General features: G+C 38.3%; 1 protein-coding gene across 10 annotated transcripts in view; it reads right to left on the reverse strand.

The window, feature by feature from the left end:
- Positions 1–21,802, reverse strand: part of GPHN (gephyrin) — a 234,562-nt gene that overhangs the window by 128,328 nt on the left and 84,432 nt on the right. For all 10 annotated transcript variants that reach the window (XM_081937713.1, XM_081937720.1, XM_081937719.1 and 7 more), the window contains exon 4: positions 7,140–7,232. In XM_081937713.1, the coding sequence (XP_081793839.1) occupies positions 7,140–7,232 (93 nt within the window). The remainder of the gene's footprint in view (positions 1–7,139; positions 7,233–21,802) is intronic.

Consider the following 21,802-nt stretch of genomic DNA (forward strand, 5'->3'; position numbering starts at 1 on the left):
ATGATATTTTTTTCATTGTAATCTTAATCTAGAAAATGGATATGCATACTCTCTAGATTTTTTTACTGTGTTTCAAAATTAAATCTCAGCATATTTGTAGTTAGTTTTCTCTACTTAACATCCAAAGTGGTATTCTGTAGCGTTCATAAAACATCTTTTGGGAATATACTGCAATACAAATAATAATTTTTCCTTATCTCAAGTTAATGTCCTTAAACCATTTAGTGTGGAACATTTTTCAGGAAGATGTAAAGAGATAAATCTTTTTTAAAAAATCTGGCAATATTATGTTTAATTATTTATATAAAAGATTTATGGCCACCCATCTTATGAGTCATGACTCAAGGAACTTAACAGTTATAGTAAAAACAGAAAAATAAAACAATCCAACAAACAAGAAATATTGTTGCCAAACCAACAATATCTATCCAACTATATAGTTTCCAGGCTCCAACGTTGCTATCTCAGTGCCTGAGGGAAAAGCCAGCTCTTAACAACTTTCTCTAAAACTAAGAGGTTTTAGGAAAACCTTAGGGGAAAATATCTATAGTCTTCATATAAGAGAAAATTTATCTTTTCTAAAATAGATAATTTAAAATGATAAATTGCTAGGATTGGGGCAGTAGAGGTGATACAAGAGATTTATACTCATCATGTATGATATGTTCAAGAGGATTTCTTATTAACAAGATGGATTTGATACATACTACCGTATTTTTCGCCCTATAAGACACACTTTTTTACTCCAAAAAAGAGGGTGAAAATCTGGGTGCTTCTTATACGCCGAATGTAGCCACCTGGGTCATCTAAAAATGGGGCAGGCAAACACCAGTGAGGAAGAAAGTGATGACAATGACTGCGTGGATCTGTCCTTCCTCATTTCTGATAGCAGCGAAGAAGAGGAATTCTTGGGGTTCGAATAAAAACATTACAGCCTTATTTTTGTTACTTTCACTGTTTACTGACTTTACTGACTGTTAATGAGAGTAAAGATAGTTCTTAATATGCTACATGGTTGACATAAAATTGTTCTTAAATTGCTGTTAACTTTATACAGTTGATATAAAATATTTTACGACAGTATTTGGTTCAGAATCTTTTTTTTCTAGATTTTCCTCCTTTAAAATTGGGTGCGTCTTATATTCCGGAGCGTCTTATAGGGCGAAAAATACGGTATATTTGTGGTTCTTAAAACTAGAAGAGAGCTGATGATTTTGGAATGGCTACTGGTTCTAAAGAGCTGGAGTTGATATAATGCAAGCATATTGACTTGTGTACCAATTATTTTCCACAATGAGCTTCAAGATTTAGCACCTCTGCAAATCGTAGCGATAGTATCTTCATATACTATACAATACAATAGCAGAGTTGAAAGGGACCTTGGAGGTCTTCTAGTCTAACCCCCTGCCTAGGCAGGAAACCATACCATTCCAGACAAATGGCTATCCAACATCTTCTTAAAGACTTCCAGTGTTGGAGCATCCACAACTTCTGGAGGCAAGCTGTTCCACTGATTAATTGTTCTAACTGTCAGGAAATTTCTCCTCAGTTCTAAGTTGCTTGATTAGTTTCCACCCATTGCTTCTTGTTCTACCCTCAGGTGCCTTGGAGAATAGTTTGACTCCCTCTTCTTTGTGGCAACCCCTGAGATATTGGAACACTGCTATCATGTCTCCCCTAGTCCTTCTTTCTATTAAACTAGACATACTCAGTTCCTGCAACTGTTCTTCATATGTTTTAGTCTCCAGTCCCCTAATCATCTTTGTTGCTCTTCTCTGCACTCTTTCTAGAGTCTCCACATCTTTTCTACATCGTGGTGACTGAAACTGAATGCAGTATTCCAAGTGTGGCCTTACCAAGGCATTATAAAGTGGTATTAACACTTCAGGTGATCTTGATTCTATCCCTCTGTTGATGCAGCCTAGAACTGTGTTGGCTTTTTTGGCAGCTGCTGCACACCGCTGGCTCATATTTAAATGGTTGTCCACAAGGACTCCAACATCCCTCTCCCAGTTACTACTATTGAGGAAGGTACCACCTATACTGTACCTGTGCATTTCGTTTATGGAGAAAATACTAACTGGTCTTCCACTGTCTGATTACATAATAAGCAAAAGCTTGTCTGAAAACGTGGTGGAAGAGCCAAAGTAATAATTACCTGGATCTGAATCATAAGGTAGAGAATATTCACAAGGGATTGTGAAGTGGTAGAGAAGTTTTAAAAACTTGCCATGAATCAGTCAGCAGGGAAATATATATAGTTATTGTGCTGTAGAGTATTGTGGAGTTCTACTACACAAATCCAGCAGGGATGTGATTTGGATACTTTGAAATTATAATAATAACACCAGTCCGTTAACGTCTTGACAAACAAAAACAAAACTAAAATATCATATATTTTAAGAAGCAACACCAGAGACGGGTGTAAGCTGGTCTCACTCACTTCACTCACTCACTTTGGGTCTGGAAGCCATCTTAGATGAGAGAACAGAGACTAAGTCTTCACATCTGAAATTATATCGAATTTGATTCTCTTGCACACGTTTAGACCTCTGATGAAAAATGAAGAACATCTCTCTTCTTTATGTCTGATTATTATTGTATTAGAGTATTCAGAAATATTATTTCAAATGCTTTTTTGATTATCATAGAATTAGATAGCTCTTCCAGAAATGGAAAAAGCACTGGAAAAGACAAAAGTGGATTGCTAGATTAATGTCATGGTTAAAAATGCAAATGGCTTGGAAAATATTGCAACTGAATCATGAGGTAAAGCCTTTAGAAAACCTTGAGCATGATATAAGTACTGATTGTGGCATTACTAAATGTATTACTGGTGTGGCTGCCTAGGAGGTTAAGGAAGCTCTCTAAAGATGAAAGAACAGTTTCTTTGGCTTGCTTAACTTAGATCTTGGATGTAATATCTGAAAGGCTAGTTCAACCTGTGGGATATTGGGAATAATAATTTAAGCACTTTAAAAAGCAAACAAACAAGAGAATAAATGTGATTATCCGATTCTGCATCAAATTCAATAAAATAGCCCATAAATATTTGTTGATATTTAATACATAATAATTTTAAAAATTGTTTAAATGATATATTTATTAATAGAAGCAAAAAAGAAAAAAGCCAGTTTGAAAGGTAAAGATAAAATCATCAATATAACTAACCAATCAAAACTTTCTTTACGGAAAAAAGCTCATTAGAAGGCATCAGCCTTTTATTAATTTTGGGTTTACAATATTGGGCATTTTAAAACATTTTCTAACAAAGCACATATACTTTTATTCATTCCTTCAATATGCTACTTTAAATCTGTCTTTCACCAGTAATCCTTTGATTCCATCTTTTTTGTGGAAAGAATACTGCTTTGGAAAAAAAAAAAAAGGAAAATTCTCAAATTTGTCTCCTACTTCACCTTCACCTTTATCTTTGATATTATTTTTAGCATTGTAAATATTGCAGTTTACTTTGGGCATATGTTATTTATTTATTTATTTATTTATTTATTTATTTATTTATTTATTTATTTATTTATTTATTTATTATTTATATAAATATTTGAGTGCTGCTGTATTCTAGAGATTCTAAGCAGTTTGCAATTATTATAAAATCAATGACTAAAATCTCCAAACCCAAGAAAACAGCAAACCTAAGCTAACCAACATTTCAGTTTAAATAATAAAGACAGTTTTGTGGTATCTTTAATCCTAATCAAGTCTTTATAATTATATTATAATTATATTATAAGAGGTTTGGTGGTAGTAAGAGCATCATTCTCTTACTCCTGCAATTTTGAATAAATCTAAAATTATACCACTGGAGCAAACTATCACAAAAATCATTTGATCTGAGGCTCTCTAAATACATAAAAATTACGTCTGTTTTATTTCCTATGGACACACTTCCACGCTGTAATTTACGGAAATGTTAATAGGGCATCACCATCAAACGGGTATTCCATCTACCTCTATCTACAGGACAACATCAGTCTACCTAACTTTAAGTGATTTCCTTACCCAAATACGTAGGGCATTGCAATACATAATTTAACTTTATAGAAACCATTAAACAACAAATGATAGATGTTCCGAAGAAACATAATTTTGTCAGAATATGCATTAAGAAGCATCTAGAATGGTATTATACATAAGAAACATTAGTTTATGGACCATGCCAAATATCTCAAAAGAGAAAAGAGCAGTTGATCACCATACCATAAATATTTCTAAACAATAATATTCTGGTATGAGAGCAAAGTTTGCAAAAATAAAGTGAACAGTACCAACCAAATTAAGACCACAAATAGGAAGGTGAGGAACTTGCCACAAGGATAACAGTGTCCTGTTTATAATTCCCCCAAGACACACTCTAATTTTCCCAATCATCTCTAAATTTGAGGGTGATAAATTTTAAATTTATTACGTTTTAAGAGATACTAACTCTACACTCACATACAAGGTGGTCATAAAGTTATATAATAATGCAAAACATTTAATTATATATGTAGGCATTGCCTCATTGTCCCTGTCCTCCACTCAATAACAAATTGTCATTAAATTATTGTTATTCAGTTGCTCAATTGTGTCTGATTCTTTGCGACTCCATGGACCATAGCATACCAGGTGTCCCTGTTCTCCAATGTTTGCCCAAATTCATGTTCATTGCATCTGTATTAAATTACCCTTTTCTTTTACTGTATAGGCTGATAAAAGATTATAATAGAACTTTCAATTTGATTTGCCTTAAAGATTTGCAATATTTTCTACCCTCAAAATCACTACCTAAGAAAAATCTCCATGTCTGAATTAAGGGTATATGTTACGAAAGATAAACAGCAACACTGCAAAGTAGCCTAGAGACAAAATAGAAACCTCTTGATACAGTCAAGTAAAATAAATTCTATGTTTCTCAGTTGTTTAATAAAGGTATTTTTATTTCTTTAAGAAACAGAATATTCATATTATATCAAATATACAAATTCCAAAGCACTATGTGTGTGTGTGTGTGTGTGTTTGTAGATTTTCACGGGTGTAGGTATGCTGGCCTTGTTGTATTTGGGTCTTCTCCCATGTCTTACATACAGTGGGGCAAAAAAGTATTTAGTCAACTACTAATTGTGCAAGTTCTCCCACTTAAAAAGATGAGAGAGGCCTGTAATTGGCATCATAGGTAGACCTCAACTATATGAGACAAAATATTAAAAAAAAGACCAAACAATCACATTGGCTGATTTGGAAAGAATTTATTTGTAAATTATGGTGGAAAATAAGTATTTGGTCACCTACAAACAAGCAAGATTTCTGGCTCTCACAGACCTGTACCTTCTTCTTTAGGAGGCTCCTCTGTCCTGCACTCATTACCTGTATCAATGGCACCTGTTTGAACTTGTTATCAGTATAAAAGACACCTGTCCACAACCTCAAACAGTCACACTCCAAACTCCACTATGGTGAAGACCAAAGAGCTGTCAAAGGACACCAGAAACAAAATTGTAGACCTGCACCAGGCTGGGAAGACTGAATCTGCAATAGGCAAGCAGCTTGGTGTGAACAAATCAACTGTGGGAGCAATAATTAGAAAATGGAAGACATACAAGACCACTGATAATCTCCCTCGATCTGGGGCTCCACGCAAGATCTCACCCCGTGGGGTCAAAATGATCCCAAGAACGGTGAACAAAAATCCCAGGATCACACGGGGGGACCTAGTGAATGACCTGCAGAGAGCTGGGACCAATGTAACAAAGGCTACCATCAGTAACACACTACGCCGCCAGGGACTCAGATCCTGCAGTGCCAGACGTGTCCCCCTGCTTAAGCCAGTCTATGTCCAGGCCCATCTGAAGTTTGCTAGAGAGCATTTGGATGATCCAGAAGAGGATTGGGAGAATGTCATATGATCAGATGAAACTAAAATAGAACTGTTTGGTAGAAACACAACTCGTCGTGTTTTGAGGAGAGAGAATGCTGAGTTGCATCCAAAGAACACCATACCTACTGTGAAGCATGGGAGTGGCAACATCATGCTTTGGGGCTGTTTCTCTGCAAAGGGACCAGGACGACTGATCCATGTACAGGACAGAATGAATGGGGCCATGTATCATGAGATTTTGAGTGCAAACCTCCTTCCATCAGCAAGGGCATTGAAGATGAAACGTGGCTGGGTCTTTCAACATGACAATGATTCCAAACATACCGCCCGGGCAACGAAGGAGTGGCTTAGTAAGAAGCATTTCAAGGTCCTGGAGTGGCCTAGCCAGTCTCCAGATCTCAACCCCATAGAAAACCTTTGGAGGGAGTTGAAAGTCCGTGTTGCCCAGCGACAGCCCCAAAACATCACTGCTCTAGAGGAGATCTGCATGGAGGAATGGGCCAACATACCAGCAACAGTGTGTGCCAACCTTGTGAAGACTTACAGAAAACGTTTGACCTCTGTCATTGCCAACAAAGGATATATAACGAAATATTGAGATGAACTTTTGATATTGACCAAATACTTATTTTCCACCATAATTTACAAATAAATTATTTCCAAATCAGCCAATGTGATAGTTTGGTTTTTTTTTTTTACATTTTGTCTCTCATGGTTGAGGTCTACCTATGATGCCAATTACAGGCCTCTCTCATCTTTTTAAGTGGGAGAACTTGCACAATTGGTCGCTGACTAAATACTTTTTTGCCCCACTGTATATATAGATATAGATAGATAGATAGATAGATAGATAGATAGATAGATAGAGATAGATAGATAGATAGATAGACATACATACATACATACATACATACATACATACATACATACATACATACATACATATATATATATATATATATATATGTAATTGTGTTACAACCCCTGGTATGCCTAAGGTTCGAATCCCAGTAAGGGTATGGCTAGCTGATGAGAGCTAATTAGCTCGAAATAGATCTATACTAGTCTCCCTTTATTTATTTATCAGTACAAATACAACATATATATATATATATATATATATATATATGTGTGTGTGTGTGTGTGTGTGTGTGTGTGTGTGTGTGTGTGTGTGTGTGTGTGTGTGTGTGTGTGTGTGTGTGTGTGTGTGTGTGTGTGTTTAAGAAATATTAATGGTTTAAAATAGGAAAATGAAGTATCTCACCTCTGGTGTGACATCTCTTGGTGCAAATCCTGTTCCTCCAGTTGTTAAAATCAAGTTGAGTTCTTTTTCATCACACCAGTCTATCAGTGTCTCCTGAAAAATGCAAAACAAAATTAGCAGCTGCTCTTGTTCATACAGTTTTATTTATTGGTTTAATTAATTTAGAAAATGTATTTGCCATCCATCTTATATCCAACAACTCTGGGCAGCAGAGTTTTGCAAAGTTCTCAGGCAGCATGATGCCATGATCCTTTAAAATTGTGTTAGTTTGTGTGATAACCTTCTAAGAATGATTCTGATAGTTGCAAAATGAGCTGAGTGTACATGTCATTTTTACCAGCAGCTACCCAAATGCTATATTTTGGTTACATTTTCTTCCTGGTTCAGAAATGCCCCTGTCCCTAGCTGCATCATGTTGGCAGTGTACTATATAGCATGTGATTCTTCCATCCTGCCTTTCCCAGATGTTAAAGATTCACAGTTACTGGGTTCCCTATCCACCTCCGTTTCAACCTACATGGCTATGAAGAAATATAGATACTACATGCCTCCCATAGATGAGCTGTTTCTAGCCTTGGGTGCATCTGCTAAATTTTGCCAAAATTGAGAAAACACAGTTCCCCAATTCATACCCTAAATAAAATTTCCACGCAATCAGTATTTATCTCTGCTTATTTATCTCCTTTTATAAAAACAATAGGAACCAGGATTTATGCCTCCTTTGTTATTTTTATATTCTCATTAGCACTGTACCATAAACAATGCAATATCTTGCAAATTACTTTTTGCAACAATTGTATCAAAAGCCATCTATGTGAAATTTTAGCAAGTTGGATGGGGCCTCAATTCACTATTGTCATCCGAAACAGTCTTCAAAAATAGGATACATATTGTACCGAAATATACAATATACAGTATATTAAGGGATAGAGTATGTGATACATTTTTGGTTATAAACAACATAAGCAAATATATATTGTTTGTGGTTTTAAACAGGCATCCTCAAACTATGGCACGCAGACCGGATACGGCACGCCAATGCAAAGTATCCGGTCTGTGGAGTGGTGGGATGAAAAGGAACTGCCAGCTTGTAAAATAGTGCTTTAAAAGTCTTTAAAAGTGCTTTAAAAACAGCCTTTCAGTTGTTTTTCACAGCCATGTGATCCAGGGCTGGTGGGTGAGAGGAAAGGGGGTGGTGCTGGCTTGCAAAGCAGCTGTCAGCTTGTAAAGTGTTAAAAGTGCTTTAAAAACAGCCTTTCAGATGTTTTTCACTGCCATGTGATCCAGGGCTGGTGGGTGAGTAGGGAAGGGGCTGCTTTTAAAGTAGCGCTTTAAAAGTGGGTGGGTGGGGGACATGTCTTCACGGCTCCTAGCTTTTTCAAAATCAGCTGAAGTTGGTTAACACTAATTAAAATGCAACCACAGTATAATGCCTGAAGGAGAATTCACCCACTGCTTTGATTCTTCCCATATATAAAGTACATCCACCAAATTGGTTGCTGAACAATTTTGGTAGATATTCATATGCGTATATATACACATGCACAAGTTTGGCAAAAAGCAAATCAGTTTGTGAATTCTCCTCCTGGCTTAAAAGATCGTTAGCCCTGTAATCCCAAATAAGCAGGCCCACACTTCCCATTGAATTAGCAGTATATTTATGTTGGTTAAATTTTTGTTCATTTTAAATATTGTGCTATTTCATGGTTTTTTGCACTACAAATGAAGATGTGTACAGTGTTCAAAGAAATTTGTTCCTGTTTTTTTCAAACTATAGTCCGGCCCCCAACAGTCTGAGGAACTGTTATCCCTCTTTAATTCACCATTGGAGGCTGTGTGTGTGTGTGTGTGTGTGTTGATTCTTTGTCTTCTTCTGCCTGCTTCCAATGTCTCTCACTGCCCATCTTGGGGGTTTTAGTTGCAGTCTTAATTGGTGCAGTTCTCAGTCTGGTTTATTGTGTGGTCATCTGATCAGGAGTTATTTTGAAGGAAATCCTGTTTTTTTTTAAATGGCCTATTTTAAGGAGCATGAAGCTGCTGTTGTAATGAAGTTAGGCAAGTGGCAAGAAAATTTGCACTCTTTTTCCCTTTGGGGGGGGTCTTAATTAAATAGATTCCTTGGGTTGAGCGAGTACAGCAAGGACAAAGGCAAAATGGACTGCTAAATTGGCCACACCCACCCAGTCACATGACCACCTAGCCACGCCCACCCTGCCGGTCCCACTCCCAACAGTCTGAGGGATCGTGAATCAGCCCCCTGTTCAAAATGTTTGAGGACCCCTGTTACAAACAATAATTGTATCTTTAAATATGATTATAAATATTACTTTATTGTGTTAAAAGATGAGACAGAAGTTATAATTCTTCTAAAATTCCAGAAAGAATTTATGGAGGTTGAAAATGTCCTGATAGCAACAGCCCATCCAATACTATCAATCTCCTTTGACTGTATAATTTAGCTATTGCTAAATTCCCAAGAATATATTCCTTTGTTAGCTAGCAATATGACCCAATGTTTCACAGATGGGTAAGAAGTTTAAAAGCTCTTGGGAATTCATAAGCCAAAGTGATTGAACTAGAGTAATAAATATAGAATTTCTATAAGAATCAAATGAATTAGATTTGGAGGCAGCTAGGAAAGTTATAATGCCTCCATCTGAGTACCAGTGACATATATTGATTGACCAAATGGATTATGACCTTGATATTGTCACTGTCTTTCAGCCCAATCTATCTCACAGGATTGTTGTTGTAGAATAAAATTAAGGGAAATATCCATTCACCTTTAGGAAGAAATTGAGATATAAACCACATTTCAGAGATGTGGAAAAATTTCTGAACAGCATATTGTAAGTATCTCAGAAAAGATAATACCTTGGGCCAAAAAAATGTATATGGCAGAATTTCATATTGTGATGGCATATGGGAATAACCTTGGGAGATAGAGAAGGCAGCTGAACCCACAGGAGGATTGTGGGTGGGGCAAGGGGCTCAAAAGAGACCCTATTTTCTTTGTCTCCGTGCTACCTGGATAATTCTCTTGTGGATTGTTTGCTTCTGAACCCCCTGGAGTGAAAAACGACTGCTCTTTTGCCAGGGTGATCAGAAAATTCCCTTGTGCCTGGACTCTCTGCCTCCTGGACTCTCTTGGCTGTTCTATCTATCTGACTGATCCTTCTTTATACTGACTGGACTCTTTATTTTATAAACAATGGCATCTAAAAGACCACCTCCTGGAAAGTCAGGCTTTGCTGCCTCAGCCCCAACATCTGCAACCTCCAGTCCTAGCACACAATCAACGTTAATAGCCTTCAAGCAACCTAAATCTACGGAACTGGAGCTTCATCAAATGTTACAACAACTTTTACAGGGACAAGAGGAAATAAAGAGACAATTGAAGGAGATGAAAGAAGAAATTAAAGACAACCAGGATAAAATTAATAAGAACTCACAGAGACTGGATCTTTTGGAAGATGGGGCGGCTGAGATGAAGGGAGGGATAGAGGGCGTGCAGAGGGGAAACAAAGAACTTGACACCCAACAAATGAAAATAGAGTTTGAGAGAATGTCTTTTTATCTTAGATTTCAGAACGTGATGGAGACAGATGATGAAAATATAAGGGACATCATGACAAACATTTTGGCTGAGTATATTCAGAAGGAAAAACAACAGATGGGGTGGGAAATAGACCTGGCTTATAGAGTGAACTCAGCGTATGCTAGAACACACAATGTCCCCAGGAAGGTACACATTAAATTTCTTAGGAAAACCACAAGAGATGAAATCCTGAATGCACAAAGGAGGCAAGCCTTGATATACAAAGATAAGGAGATAACCATTCTGAAACAGATCCCCAAGAAAGTGAGGGAGAAAAGAAAATTTTATTCGCAATTGGCGAATAAACTATACCAGAAGGGGGTGTGGTTTTGATGGTTATTGCCTGAAGGTATGCTAATATTCTGGGAGGAGACAAGAGTTAGAATTAATACACCCATAGAGGCACAGGCCTTTATGGAAAAAAATAAATTACTTCTAGAAAAACCAGAAGACACTCCAGTAGAGGTACAAGACACGGAGGGGCCGGAGCACTGCCAGCTGGGGGAGATGGGGCGACATCAAGAAAGCTCAGATCACACAAATAAGTAAGAAAATCCACGTGATATAAACTGACCGAAATTACCAATTGAATTTACCACACTGACTATATGATATTATGTAATATTTGAATTTTATGCAAATGTATACTATGAGTTTGGAGGGGGGGGTGCACCTACCGCATTTCGCAGCTGCCAAAATTTGTAACTTTTCCCCTACCTTTTCCCTATGTAAAACATTAAAAAACCAATAAAAAACTTTGTTTAAAAAAAAAAAGAGACCCTATTTGTAATGATATGGAAGAAAGTCTTTAAGTGATGAGGGGAAGAGATGATGCCAAAATAATGATAGGACAGGACCTCCCAGTGCCTTAAAGGTCAGAGAAATGAACTTAGGAAGGACTAATTAATCAAGCTGTTAAAAGTGATGGCGGGAGATTTGTACTTTCAGACTTGCAAAATTCAGTTAAAGTAGCCTTATAATAATGTACAATTAGCTCATCTAGTTGTATTTTTTATCTGGTGTATCTGGGAGGGCTGACATTACTTTCTTGGGCTGTAAAGGAGAAATGAAGGAAAGATGTACTTTCAGACTTGTAAGTTTCAGTTACTATAGCTTTATAATAAAATAGAATTAGCTCATCTACTCGTTTTTCTGTCAGATCTATGTATCTTCTTAGGCTGACATATGCAGAAGAGGAAAAACAATCAGGAACATTCTATTTTTTTTCTGAAACTGTAATATAAACCCCAAGTTTTCCTGTAAGTAATAATTCAGCACTCAGTAGAATAAGAAGGATTAGTAAAAGCACAGAGGAAGGAAGGAATCATGCTATTCCCTCAGAGAACTGAGATCAATGGAAGAGCTAGTGTTCAGAAGTTGTGGGTTCTTCATCACTGGAGATTTTTAAGAAGAGACTGGACAGCCATTTATCTGAAATGATATAGGCAGGGTCTCTTGCTTCAGCAGGGGAGGGGGAAGACAAAAATACCTCCAAGGTTCCTTTCAACTCTGTTATTCTGTTAATGGCAGAGTTAGAAAGATGTACTGGTATGAACTCCCTTTAAAGGCAAAAATGTAGGAAGGGAGTTCATATCACTACATCTTTCTATCTCTGCCATTATCAAAATAACAGAACTGCATCATCTTCATTTTTCTTTCTTTGGTGAACCATGACTGTGAAGTTATTTTAGGGTGCTTAGAATTGAAGAAATAGTCCCACCTCTGCTACTGATTAGGAAACATATTATTTTGTTTATATAACAGCTCAAATTTCTCCTTCATTTTCTTTTTCCAATACTTCACAAAATATTTTTATAAACTCTACCATTTACTATTGTCTGTTTCCAACTTTCTCTATTATTTCTGTCCTTGATTAAGATAGTCCTCAATTTACAACCATTCATTGCTTAGTGACCAATCAAAATTACAAGATCACTAAACAAAGTGACTTATAACTGCTTTCACCCTTACAACCATTATAGCATCCCCATGGTCACATGATCAAAATTTGGACACCTGGCAGTTGGAATGTATTTATGATGGTTGAAGTGTCCTGGGATCATGTGATCATCTTTTGCAATCTTGACAAGCAAAATCAACGGGGAAGACACATTCATTTAAAAACTATTAACTGTAGTGATTCACTTAACAACAGTGGCAAGAAAGCTCATAAAATGGGGCAAAATTCATTTAACAACTGCCTTACTTAGCAATGGAAATTTTGGGCTCAATTGTGGTCACAAGTTGAGAACTATCTATATATTTTTGCCAAAATTTAAAAAAATTGAACCCAAAAGTCTGCTTTTGATGGAGGAAATGCTTTTTTGGGGGAGAAATGGTATTTAAATGCCACTATGCTACTCAGAATTTAAGGAAATGAAGATTTGCCTAGGTTTGCTTAATAAACATATTTCAGTCAAGAGGCAGGACACGTGTATTTTAATACATTTTCCCCACTACTCTGCTTGTCTTATCTCTAGTGTAGATTATCTAATTGTAGCAACTGAATTCTCAAAATGTATTTTCTGTCTTTTAAAAACTGAAAAGAATTTTCTTTTACTTTATTTCTGAATGAAACAATTTATAATTAAAGAAGTGACACAGCATAGTGCACAAATTAAATGTATTATGTAGTCTTCAAAAACAGAGAATGCTGTCTAACACTGAAAGATGCTGATAAGTGCAGCCAGCCCTTTTCTGTTTAGGAAGGGCTAGACAAACATATTGGCCAAACTGCCTTTTGGTGGAGCAATGGAAAAACCAATTTTAGAAACAATAAAATAAGTATGATCCTTGCTTGGAATTAGGCATGTGCCACGGGGCTAGGTTATTTTTCCTTTTCAGAGAAAAGAATCTGCAAAAACAAATTTCATGCAAATTGAGAAGGGATTGTCAAATTATTATTAAAAATTAATTGCAAACTTTTTATCACAAACTCTAAAATTACTATTGCTGAAATGAATGCGTAAAGCCTAAATTCATATTCTTATTCTACGTCAATTAACTGTTGTATAAAAACAAAAGCAAAAACTTGCAAAATAAGTTGTGCATTTCATTAGTGCAGTAATATAAAACAGATTATCATCAGCTATTCTGGAGATGGCCACTCCTTACGTTAAAATACATATATACTGTATACCTTATACAATACTTATTTTATAATATGATTGGTTCAGAGACTACTGTATCAAACCAAACATCACAAATTTATACAAAGTTCATATCTCCTATTTGGAATTTGATTTTCACAAATTAAAACTTAAATAAATTAAAAGACTCCTCCGTGCCAGTTATTTTTCTCAGCAGGGTTGCAAGCATTTGATATACAGCCCTATGATTATTCCCAGAACATTTAGGGCTAAAACAGCAATTATAGATTACAATGCACAAAAATAGCTAGCTTGCTTTTAGTTGGTAACAATTTTTTTCTTGTAAATTTGAGATGTTATTTTTTTAATTATTTCAATATTTTAAGGATATGAGAATGGCTTTGTTAGAACTAAGCAAAAGTCTATCATATCCAGCATTCTAATATCCCACATATCCAACTAGATGCCTAAAAGAATACTACTAGTTTATACTATTATGTAAAAGTAAAAAGTGGGTGTTTGTTGCTTTTATCTTATTCTACTGCATGAAAGGGAGTTGGAAGTAAATGCCTTTTCTCTCTTTTTTTCCTTTTTCCCTACACTATTTTCTTTTGTATTTTATATTATAAATTAATAAAAAAGGAATACTACTGTGAATGAATAATCACCCCATCACACTCTGGTCTTTAACAACTTACATTTAGGTTCAAAATACTTTTGACACTGAGGAAAATCTGCATCATCATAATAGAACCTGATCAGTGGTGGGCTCCTGCCGGTTTGCTTCGATTCTCGCGAACCGTAATTTTCTGAGCAGTTCAGTGAACTGGTTGTTGTAAGAAATCTTTTCTCACTTTATAGGGCTAATCCTGAAAGGAACACAGGAAGGAAAGATTCTTGTGTGCCTGTATTTGTATTTCCTTATTTTAATTGCCGCCCCTGCTGTTTTAAAGTGTTTTCAAAAACTGCCTCTGGGTTAAGCTTTGTTACATTGTAACAGCCTTAATGGTTCTTGGCAGTATGCCCAGACTTTCTGTCTGTAGCTGAGCTTCTCGGGAGTATTCTCCCCCTGCCCTTGAGTTTTTTGTGGTACTTTTATTCCTGGGGCTTGAACAGCTATTTACAGAAGGGTTGGCATAGCCATAAAAGAAATGGCTGAGAGACAGGATACAAGCTTGGCATTGTGTCTGATTTTTTTTACTGCCTTTCTGAGGGCAGATTTTTTCTTAAATCTAGGTCAGTGGTTCCCAAACCTTTTCAGTCCAGTGCTACAAACTGATCCTCAGTGCCCCCCCCCCCCCCAGTGGTGGAATTCAATTTTTTTTACTACCGGTTCCGTGGGTGTGGCTTGGTGGGCATGGTTGGGGGGTCATGTGACTGGGCAGTTTGCACGATGGAAGAAAGATAGTAACAGTAAAATTCAAAACTGTAACAATTGCACATTTATTCAAAATCCAATTTAAAAACCTTTTTAGTTAATGTTAATTCAACAAAATTGTTGAACATGATCCAGTGATACCAGGTTTTCAAAGTCTGATAGTCATTTATCAAGAATCTTAGTAACTAGTAACTTAGTAAACTCAGTAAAATTTAGTAACTACTTCACTGTTCAGTAAATTCTTAATGTGATGGATGGGCTTGAGGAAGTGATACCAGTTTCCCAATGTCTGGTTTTAAGTCACTTAGCAGGAGTCTTAAATCACCACGTTCTGTAATCTGGAGTCGATTTCTTTGCTTGGAGAGAAGTTGGATGACCACACTGAAGCCACGTTCCACCAAATATGATGTTGGAAATGCAACAAGTAGCTTCTTAACCACTGTTCATAGTGCAGGATAGCGATCAGAAATTTTTTTCTGTAACCAAAACTCTTGGTACGATTTCTTAAACTTTGGCTTCAGCTCAATGTCATTTAGCAGCTTTATGAGTTGTTCCTCCACTACCACATCTTCCTCAGTATCTGAAAATGGATTTATCACCCAATTTGGAATTTCCATCAAAAGAAGATCCTGATATCGCTCAGGCATATCTTTATGCAGCATTTCCAAATGGTCACAAAAAACTTGAAGATCATCACCTTGTATCCCACCTTTCTCTTCTAGTTCAGACAAGCTCGGAAATTGGTATAGCTCGCGACGGCCTATATTGCACTTGAATGGAATTAACTTTGAAATAAACGTAGAGATGACAGATTTGGCCTTAATAAGATTGACCTCATTTCCTTGCAACTGCAAATTCACTTCATTGAACTTTGCAAATAGTTCTGATAAATAAGCAATGTCATGCCTGATCTCTTTGAGTTCACCACTGAGCAAAGCATTCTTGTCTTCAAAAAACTCCACAATAGTGTCAAAAAGATTGTAAAATCATCTCACACAGTTGCCTTTTGATAGCCAACGAATTTCTGTATGAAGCACAAACGATCAAAATCTTCATCATTCTCAACACAGATCTCTCTGAATAGTTGATCATTGAGAGCATGTACTTTAATTTTGTTAACTGCAGTAATGACAGTGTGCAATTACTTGTGCAAGCGATCACTGAGGGTTTTTGCAACCAGATGTTGGCGATGAATGACACAGTGAATGGACATTTGGCACTGCTTTTTTCAAGTAAGCAACGCACCCACGGCAGCGACCAGTCATTGATGGTGCTCCGTCAGTTGCACAAGCTAGTATGTTGGTAAGTGGAATTTCCTTGTCTTTGAAAAACTGCTCAACAACATGAAATATTGACTCCCCTTTAGTATCTGTTTTTAGTTGCCTCACAAATAACAACTCTTGAGTCAAACTTTCATCTTTAATAAAGCGCACATAAGCAAGAAGCAAAGATTCATTGCCTGGCAAAGTTGATTCCTCCAGCTGTAATGCAAAGTCTGTTGTCCGTAGTATGCTGCACAATACATCTTCCACATTCTCAGCCATTTCATCTATGCATCTTTGCACTGAATTGTTGCTGAGAGGTATTGTCTTAATTATATCATGTGAGGACTTATGCAAAACAGTACTCAGAAGCTCACTAATGGCTGGTAGGATGAGCTCTTCACCAATAGTATGTGGCTTTCCAGACTTAGGAATCAGCAATGAAATGTTGTATGATGCACGCAAACCATCAGTGTTTTGTTGGGAAGCATTGTAAAACATGCGTGACAGTGTTGGGCGCTTTTGCAAATTGTCACGAAATGATTGAAAAAAAGTTAGGTTTTTGTCTGCCTTGTCAGGATGTGCCTTCTTCAAATGTTCATTCAGCCTGGAAGGCTTCATTGCCTCATTAGAAAATACTTTTTCACATAGTAGGCACCGTGGCAGCTGCTGGTTTGATGGTGCTGGTATAAATCCATACTTCATATAAATCCATTTCACACTATATTGTCTACATTTCTTCTTTGATTTTTCTGTTTTTGCCATTTCTGTTCTGAAAATCAGAATACTTACAATATGTGTGTGTTCACATCTGGCTTAAGGCTTTGCTAAGTGAATAAATAAACCCTACCATCTCCCTGCTTGCCTTCTCTGTGCAAATAAACCAGGATGTTGCTCTTTATTCTGCAGCAAAGCAAGGATTCTGGAGCTTCATGTCTACAGGGAGATTCTCAGTCATCCAGGTCATGGTTGTCCCAAAGGTGCCTTTTCAAGAGGCAACTGGGCTTTCTGATTTTTCTTTGAAGATGTTTTGCTTCTCATCCAAGAAGTGTCTTCAAACAAAAACCAGAAAGTCCAGTTGCCTCTTGAAAAAGCCCCTTTGGGATTCTGAAGCATGATGAGATGACCAATTAAATAAAGTTTCATTTTACAATGTCATTGTGGCCACATTGCTTGCATTGGTGTAATTAACAAAGCACCAACATTTGCTTGAATTATTTGATGAGATTATTGAATGGTACCTAGAGATTTCCAATATGGAGGGTGAGAATGGGAACATTTTAACAGATCTATATGTTCTTGGGTTATAATTTTCACTAAAGAACCATGGGGATGGAAAGGGAAATATAGACAATGGAGTCCAATCCCCTTCCTCAACAGATTGGAAGCAAAGAATAACTCTAGCAAAATGTAGCCTTTTACCTCTTTGGGGAATCATTTTATTGTTTTAATTATTATTATTATTATTTTTCCCAATACAACTCATGCAAAGGGTCATTCACAGGTACATTACATTTTCCACACTTTTAACTTACATATTTGTGATTCCTTATAACTTCTTTAAGCTAAACATTTTTGGTACAAATCAACGCATTGACATATATATCACTAATCCTATCTCTTCCATTGACATAATTAACACCTTTCCATAAGTAAAGTTCAGTTGTGTCTCACCTCTCTTCCTCCCTCTCTTCCTCTTCTCTCTCCCTCTTTCTCCTCTCCTCTTTTCCTCTCTTTTTCTTCCTCTCTCCTTCCGTCCTTTCTCTCCCTATCTCCTTCCCACTCTCCTTTCTTACTCTCCTCTCTCTCCATCTTTCTCCCTCTCACTTTCTTTCTCCCTCACCTCTCTCACTTCTTTCCTCTTTCCCTCTCACTTCCTTCCTCCTTTTCTTCCTCTCCCTCTCTGACTTCCTCCCTTCCTCTCTCCTTCTCTTTCTCTCCCCCCTCTCTGCCTCCCTCCCTCTCTCCTCATCTCCTTGTGAAAAAAGAAATAGCTTGGCAAAAAAGAAAAACTTTTCCCCCTCCTCCTGGCTGCTCTGTTGCCCCCTCCCCCGCCCTGGATTTTAAACTGAATACTAGGCTTAGCTCTGCAAGGGAGAGCCCAGACAGAGGGAAATAGCTTGAGAAAAGAATAGATACCTTGGCTGGGGCATGGGGGAGGTAGCTAGAATAGAAGCAAAGGAAGACTCACCAGGCAGAGATCTGCTGGGCTGTGTGGTTGAGATAAGCGAGGGAACTAGGGAGCAGCAGCAGCACCTTTGCCTCTACGCAGGCAAGGTACGAAAAGGAGTGAGTGGGAGGGGTGAGACGCAAGGGCGGAGCCAGTCAGTGGTGCATTTACCGGTTCTCTGAACTGCCCATAATTTGTCCTACGATTCAGGAGAACTGGTCAGAACCGGCTAAATTTCACCCCTGCCGGAAGTGCTCAGCTGACTGGCAGCCAACAGAGCCCCAGGCAGAATTGCGCCCTGCAAGGGGGCCACCTCCCTTGCCTCTTAGCGCCCTCCTGCTGCCCCCCCCTTGCCTCTTAGCACCCCCCTAAGTCATCCCACTGTCCCCCAAGGAGTGGTATCGCCCACATTGGGAACCACTGATCTAGATGATTACCTTAGGACATGATGGCAAACCTTTTAGCCACTGAGTGCCCAAACCACGTGTGCATGCCCAAACGGAAAGACGTGTATGTGCACAAATACGCACATGCAGAGACATTCATATACGCATGCAGAGACATGCACATGCAGACATGCTCAAACATGCACATGTGCAAATGTGCATATGCACGGACATGCGCACATGCACAGAAGAGACCCCGAAGACCAGCTGGCTGGCAGGAGGCGGGCATCCCAATACCAGCAGCGTGGCAAGAGGTAAGATCTTTTTTGTTTTGTGAGCTTCTGTTTCATTGTTTGCAGGGAAACAGAAGCTTATGAAAGAAACGTTACACAGATCTGACCTAGGGCGACAGTATGTGTGCCAGCAGAGAGGGCTCTGTGTGCCACCTCTGGCACCCATGCCATAAGTTCGCCATCAAGCCTTAGGAATATCCTGTGAAGTGAGTGAGACCAGCTGGTATTTTTAAGTGGTGCAAATGGATCTAATGATTGCTTCTCCTAGGTGCTTTGTCAGTGCACTGAGCACAGGAATCTCTTGTCTATGGGGATTCTTCAGTCATCCAGGTCATGGCTGTCCCAAAGGTGCTTTTTCCAAGAGGCAACTGGACTTTCTTGGTTTCCAGAAATCCAGTTGCCTCTTGAAAAAGCACCTTTAGGACAGGAGTCTCTTGCATTGCTTCAGAGTGGCCAAGCTACATGATTGCTCACTGATAATAAGTGGATCCTCCTTTGAATTTTTTAATAGTTTGCTCTCATGATAATAGGGCATAGTAACATGACACTAATTGTAGAAAGTTACCCACCCTCTCCTAAGAGAATGAAATATTTTGAGAAAATTAAAAAGGAACAATATATTTCCCTGGATGAGAAATAGAGAAACATGTTTTCTCAGAGGGAGGAGCCCCCACCTTCCTTAATAGCCCACAGCAGATGTCAGCCCTTAGATAGCTATACTCATAGGCAAAAATTCCCTGCAGCAAGGTCTGAACAAAAACAGAATGGAATTAGCCCTCACTCAAGATGTTAATTTGTCTCTTTAGCTGGACATTTTGTAGCCCAAATATGCCCACCGCTTTCTGGAGAGCTTAAATGACTTCTCTGCTAAGGGTTTCACTTTATGAGCAGGAGCTGGCTGTATTTTAAGTATTTTAATTCCTCAATGTACTCTGGTGCCTCCCAGATTTGTAACTCTGGGTTGCAGGTATTGCTGAGGAAAAGGAAGGTATTCAAACAGAATGGTTTAGCTTTCCATGACAGCTGTGACTCATTGATCTTCAGTGTGTATTCCCCCATTTCTAATCTAATGATTGGTATTTAGGACAGCTTTTTGCCAGCAAAGAAGCTTTTTGTATTTTTTGTACAGATAATCCTTGACTTACACCCTTTCATTTAGTGACCATTCAAAGTTACAATGGCACTGAAAAAAGTGACATATGACTGTTTTTCACACTTACGACCATTGCTGCATCCCCATGGTCATGAGAGGCCGAGCGAGGCTAAGCGCCCCTTGAGTGACATTAAGTTGGCCATGCCCACTCAGTTACATGAGCACCCAGCCACGCCTACTCAGCTGGTCATTAGGGCAGAGAACCAGTTGTTAAGTTATTTGAAGCCCACCATTGAACCTGATGCTTCACAAATCTATGCAAATCAATTTGAAATTAACTGTAGATTCCTAAACGGCAAAGATGAATAATCATTTTCACTATTTTATAAAGATTCTTAAAATCAGAGAAAGCCCAAAAGAGAAAATGAAAGGTGTCACTGCCTAGAGCGGGGATGGCGAACCTATGGCACGTGTGCCACAGGTGGCACACAGAGCCATTTGTCAGGGCATGTACGAGCTGGCCAGCTGAGTTCAGCCTTTTTAAAAGCCATTTTTTGCCCTCCGCAGGCTCCAGAGGCTTTATAGGAGCCTGGGGAGGGCGAAAACAGCCTGCCCGCCCCCCCGAGCCCTCTGGAGGCTTCAGGAACTTCCCTGAAGCCTCCAGAGCACAAAAACGGGCAAACTGAAAATTCGGGAACGGACTTCTGGTTTGCTCGTAGGCCAGATTATGCCCTCTGGAGCCTTCAGGGACATACCGGAGGCTTCCCTGAAGTCTCTGGAGGACAGAAAATGACCCAACGGACAAACCGGAAGTCACACAGGGCGACACAGGGCCTCCAGGGGGGGGCAGGGGAGGTTGTTTTTGCCCTCCCCAGGCTCCTATAAAGCCTCTGGAGCGTGGGGAGGGTGAAAAAAGCATGCAAAAAATGGAGGGGAACGCTTGTCATGCGCACATGCATGCTGGGGGCATGTCACACATTGCATTATGGATGTGGCACACCCGTGCATGACCCCCCTGTGCTCCCCCCGCTTATGGCATGTGAACCAAAAAAGTTCACCATTGCTGGTCTAGAGTAAACCAGAGGCATTCATTATACTATAATCAGACTGCTACCTAAAAATCTCTGTTCCGTAGATCTATCAAGTAAGGGAAACAAGAGTAAAACATTTAAGTAATATTTTGTGACACAAATGTACTTTTCAAATCTTGCTCCCATCCTCATAAAACGTAGGGATGGTGAAATAAAACTAAAATAAAAGAGTAAAAGTTGAATCCTCAGATCCCAGGTAGAAGTTATTTTATCACACACTTGAGCAACAAAGCCTGCATCTCTTTTAGTATGATTGACTTCTTTGACAGACTTATTCCTTATAGATCTGCCAGATATCTAAAC

This window comes from Natrix helvetica (genome assembly GCF_964273705.1).
Source record: "Natrix helvetica genome assembly, chromosome: 1".
Classification (NCBI taxonomy): domain Eukaryota; kingdom Metazoa; phylum Chordata; class Lepidosauria; order Squamata; family Natricidae; genus Natrix; species Natrix helvetica.